The following is a 5,506-nucleotide window of genomic DNA, read 5'->3' as shown; positions in this document are numbered from 1 at the left end:
GGATTCCTGCATATACCCTGGTCCATCAAATAAGCAAAAGGTGACATATTCAAAAACTTTATTTTGTTTGAAAGATAAATTAATTATTTATCCAAACATCTAAGACGAAATAGGAACAACTTCGCTCAATGAAAAGGCTAGAATCATTTTGTTATGATTATTGTTGATTGGCTAATTGATCATTTGGTTTTTCCTTTGTAAGAATAATACATTCATAGAAATAGTGTCAGCAGAGAGTAAAAGCATCTCTGTGAGAATGTCCCAAAGCATAAGGACATTTTGTTTTGTTTGGATTAAAGGTCCTAAACCACCAATATTAAATGTGCAGTGAACTAAAACAGAACAGCAGCAGTAAATGAGATGGTGTTGAGTCGGCCTCCGGGTTTAACAAACTTTGTCGAGGGCTATCTCAAAAACATAGTCCTGGGAGCTCGTTAACGAAGCTGGATATTTGCAGAAAACGTCATGTCTGCAACTCTGTGAACTTTATGAGCTCAGCTGGACACGAGGGGAAATGGAAAACTGTTGAAGAGAGTGTGTAACCCTTTACACACCGCGCACTACACACACCTTGTGTCGATAGTTGCTGTCTGAGGGTTGTTATAGCGATGAGAAACCATTAGCTCGTTGTGCTTTATGATGCAGGCAGCGCCTCTCTGTCCTCTCTGCAGCAGGATGCAATATTTGCACAGATGCCAGTTTGAAATTCTGGTGTGTGTGTGTGTGTGTGTGTGTGTGTGTGTGTGTGTGTGTGTGTGTGTGTGTGTGTGTGTGTGTGTGTGTGTGTGTGTGTGTGTGTGTGTGTGTGTGTGTCTCTCTTCTTACAATCGGATCTGGCCGGTAGATAGAGCGCTGGTGATCCAGACGAGATCCAGCGTTTTGAAGGGAACCAGGACGAAGCTGACGTTGGCTGCCAGGTTCTTGGCGCTCTCCGGGTACATGAAGTGGTGTGTGGTGTGGCTGCCGGCGTCTTCCTCGTACCCTACTGTGGGGGCCAGGTTTATTCTGGGAAAAAAGGGAGGTAGATTATGAGAATTGCACGTCTTCAGGTAACACTATTCTAGCAAGTAAAGTCTGAGCTTCAGTCGTAGTCACTAAAGCGGTTTCAAACCAGAATGAATCCACATCGAGGGGTTGTCTGCTCAATATTAACCCTCCTTACGGCTCCTTTTTGGTCTCCTCCTTAGGGAAATATCTGTCTCTTTAGCTGCCAAATGCTCCACAATGTTCACCAACTGGTTGCTAACCTTTATTTGTTTCCTGTCTGGTGCTGAGCAGGTGGTGTACAGCGGGTTTTTGGAGCACTGAAAAGCTGCTCATGAGAGCAGTCGGACTGAACCAAAACAGCAAAGGTGGGAAGAGTGTTGATTCACTTTTGGTTTGTCATTACCAGGAAACCAGGTAAAAGTAGTGGTTTTAGTCATCATTACTATGAAAGTGGTTCAACTCATGATTTAAGTCATGATTTAAGCACCACTTTTTAAAAGGCATAACTTGTAAAACGTTTTCTGAAGAATTGGTAAAAAGCCAAGAAAAAATAAGTAACTTAGAACATTTATTTTATTCTTTCATTTGTCTCCTTTTCTACCTCTGAAAATGATGCATAAAGAAGACAATCTTTTAGGTTTGTTGTCCCTCCAATAGCGAAGTGTATGTCCTTTAGTGGATGTGGTGCTATGCAAACATTTCCCAATCTCGTCATAATTATTGTATATAACCTCCTATCCATCCCCCATTGCATTTCCTTCAATTTCATCTGAGTCCTTGTGTTCCCACCATTTTTCATGCCCTTGAATATAATAAACATATGTTTCCCCGTCAGACAGTAACTCTGTCTTTTGCTGTATTTACAGTCTATGTGACTCACTACTGTCTGGAGAACCGAGCTGTTCATACAAACAGGAAGGGGCACCTTAAAAAGAAAAGGCGGCTAAGTGCGCCTACACATATGTCAGTGAACAAAACAGATGTTTGTTCGCATAGCGGGAATGGGAAGACACACAGACAGCAGGTGGGTGGTGGTGTTGTGGACCAAGCTGATTATAAAACACAGAATAAGAATCAAACCACAGTGAGACGGACCTGGAAGCAGCCCACACAAGTCCACTGAGAATGCAACGCTAATGGATGCTAATGCGTTAAACTAAAAAATACTTGTCATTCCTGTGGAGGCTTTTATGCCAAAAACACGTGGCCACGACAAGCACTATAGCCGCGGGCAACAACATAGCTGTGTGTGCCATGCCAATTGACGACAATCAGGCCCTGTGATCCATCACTGCTGCGCCAGAAAGCGTGGGGGGGATTGATTCAGACAAACAGATTTATGTCCCTCTCTGCCTGGGTGCGTGCGTGAGAGAGGCACGATCTATACGTTTCAGCTTCTGAAGACATAAACCCTCTGTGTGGTGACCTCACACTAGTCAGGTGACCTCTCCGTCAACCAATCAGACTTGAATATAGGACAGAATTAAATAGATTAAATATAGTATCAAAAGCTGATCAGAAGAACACATCTGCTGTCGGCTTCTATATAAATGTGTCACACAGATGATGATACAGTATGTGTTTATTTTAGTTGTATATTACTGTTGCTTTGTTTATTTTATAGGTTTTAATATTTGTATTGTATTTAATCATTTTGTCTTATCTTATGCCTTCCTCTTTTTTCCCCCCGAGTGGGTTCATTGTTTATTTACTTGTATTTTCTTTGTATTACACCTTTTACCTCCTCGTGTCCTTTGAACTGTTATATTATGTATGTACGCTGCATGTGTGCAATAAGGTTTTAGGGTTTAGTGAATTGAAGTGAATTTCTTATGATTTGTACTAATTTGTGATGTGTGCCATGTTGTGAAAGCAATTTGAGCTGCACCTGGTGTATGAAAAGTGCTATAAAATTAAACTTTATTTTTATGATTATATAACTTTAAGGCTATAGTGCTTTCCTTTCATGAAATCTCTCTTCCCTTCTACCCTCCAGCTATCTTCCTCATCCACCTTCATCTTTTCCTCCATCTCCATATCTTTCTTTCAGTCTTGCTCCATGTAATGCAGCTGTGCATCTGCTCTCCTCTTTATCTCATTGCCCTTCTATCTATCACATCCATGCCTCTCACCTCATGATGTGGTTGTGTCCGTCAATGGTCGGCCCATATCCGGCCCCTCTGAGGTTTCCGGAGTTGCCCACCACGGCGCAGCGCAAGCAGCGTCCCGGATCCCACGAGCCGTACGGCGACCTTCCAGGAATCACCTGCGACACACAGCCACGATTCAATCAAACTGACTGGAATGAAATTGCACAGGAAATGAAACAGCACTGGAACCGCAAGATACATTTGAAAATCTAACCAGCAGCTCAGACCAGATTGTTAAAGGACATCCTGCTCTTAAAACTGGGGTGAACTCTGCATGATAGTCTCCATTAAAAAGACATGAGTCTGGCCTCAAGGAGCCATACTGACATATTAAAGGTCCCCTATTATACTATTTTTCATCAATATATTATAGGTCTCAGATATATACAAAACATGTCTCTGAAGTGTTTGGCTCCAAACACCAAACAGATCATTGCAGCATCCCAAAATCCCCTCTGTTTCAGCCCCGTTTCAAAAGTGCTGATTCTGTGTCTGTTACTTTAGATGAAAATAAGGAGTCACTCTCCACGCCCCTCCGAGAAATATGTGGTTAAAAAAAAACACGATGGTGCTCTAGGAGATTAAGGTGGTTATTGGCTTATCGTTACACAAGCCAAAAAATCGTTATGACATCATAAAGTGGCCAAAATCTGATCATCATTTTCAGACAGGTTTTTATATAAATGGATCAGGACAAAAAGAGAGAGAATCTTTTAGCTGAAACTTTCAGAATCTCTTTACACAGCGGGGACACATGAAAAAGTGGATTTTGCACAATAGGTTACCTTTAAAACATACAACTGTATGTGCTGCATTGACAGTCAGAATAAAAAAGAGAAGAATAATCCAGATGAATTAACAAGGAATGCTGATAAACCTTAGCGGCTTAGCCCTCAGCCTTGGCCCAAGAGTGATGACTTGGCTGATTTGAAAGTGGAAAGATGAATTAATAATATAAAATACCTGGAACAGCCTCAGCAACACCTGCTGGATGCTGTGGGGTTTAAACTGGGGCTGTAGCATCTAGAGAGAAAGATAAACAAATGTGTTGAGGATGTGTAGTTTCTCCTCTGCACAAATTGGATTTGACAACAGACTTTAAATGTAGATACTTACCCTATTCCCTTGTACGTGTGTGTGCATGCACTCGCCAGCATTCATTAGCAAAGTGTGTGTGTGTGTGTGTGTGTGTGTGTTTAGGTAACAGCCATGTGTCAGACTGACAGGATGCAGTCTGGCTGGTGGAGCAGTGGTCAAAGGAGCTGCCCACATGTCAAAAACAAGCTGAATAAAAAAGGCGGAACAGATGGCGGGGGGAGAAGGGATGTCAAATGTCCAAAAGAAAGCAGAAAGTGTGGGAGAGTACCAAACATCTTGTAAACTTCTCGACCTTACCAAATGCTTTTGCTTCACCACACTACTTGTCTGAAGTATTTTTACATCTTCAGGGACAGTGTGTTTTTTTTGTCTTTTTCCAGGCACTGTTTTTTTTGTGTCACTAACAACACAGAGATGCCGAGAGTTCCCGCTCGGGGGGAAGTGACAGATGACAACACGACTTTTCTTTCTGGTTGAACAACTTGAATAAATAGAGGCTGGATACAAATAGAAGTTTGTTATGTGTTGAATGTAAAAAAGAGAGGAGCATAAAAAAAGACATGGGATGTAAATGGAGTTGAAAGAAAGACAAAGAGGGGAGAATGATGATACTGTAGGTCATTTTGTTCAAGCTTGGATAGCACCATACATTCACTTTGAATTTACTTGAATTTGATTACTTTTTTTCTTTTCTATGCAAAGGTAAACAAAAAACATTCAACATTGGCTTCAGCTACATTAAAATTGGTTATAATGCCTTTGGGATATTTAAGAGATGCTGCCTTTCTGTAGCAATGGCAATAATGGTCAATGTTGCCACCATTTTGGAACCCATAAACTGATATCTGGGTTTACAGTCAGATGCAAGAATACATTTGGGGCTTAGGGATGACGTCTACGATTGGATTGTATGTGCCTTCATATCAGACGATAGCTGATGGGTTCATTCCATCGGACACAGATTTGTTTTTGCTATTGACTCAGAGCGTTTAGCCAAAGTCCTGGAACTTAACGATTAGAGGTCAGTCATACTCAGACTACAAACGGAAACCAGAACGATTCCTATACAAATATTGGGAAAAACATTGCCCTGTTACCCACAGATTTTTCTTTCATATGCAGACTCCGTTAATAGGAAACAATACTAACAACCTAAGGAACCTGGCACTACTCAGTAAAATGGGCTACTAAAGCCCCGGCCACACAAGGACGATAACGGTCGTATCGGCTACAGTTCACTATCAGATAGACGGTTCGGCCACACAAGGCCG

At 41.6% G+C, this 5,506-nt stretch overlaps 1 protein-coding gene across 1 annotated transcript; it reads right to left on the bottom strand.

The window, feature by feature from the left end:
• Nucleotides 1-771: 771 nt before the first annotated feature.
• Nucleotides 772-4,811, bottom strand: LOC104957577 (CMP-N-acetylneuraminate-beta-galactosamide-alpha-2,3-sialyltransferase 2-like). Its single transcript, XM_010785221.1, has 3 exons — nucleotides 4,101-4,811; nucleotides 3,120-3,253; nucleotides 772-1,005 (listed from the first exon to the last, which is right to left on the bottom strand). The coding sequence occupies exons 1-3, from the start codon at nucleotides 4,158-4,160 to the stop codon at nucleotides 822-824; spliced, it is 378 nt and encodes a 125-aa protein (XP_010783523.1). The 5' UTR covers nucleotides 4,161-4,811; the 3' UTR covers nucleotides 772-821.
• Between the last annotated feature and the right edge of the window lie 695 nt (nucleotides 4,812-5,506).

This window comes from Notothenia coriiceps, unplaced genomic scaffold (assembly GCF_000735185.1).
Source record: "Notothenia coriiceps isolate Sejong01 unplaced genomic scaffold, NC01 NC01_scaffold00027413, whole genome shotgun sequence".
NCBI lineage: Eukaryota > Metazoa > Chordata > Actinopteri > Perciformes > Nototheniidae > Notothenia > Notothenia coriiceps.
The sequence above is the reverse complement of the archived record's forward strand: the minus strand, read 5'-3'. Positions and strand labels throughout refer to the sequence as shown.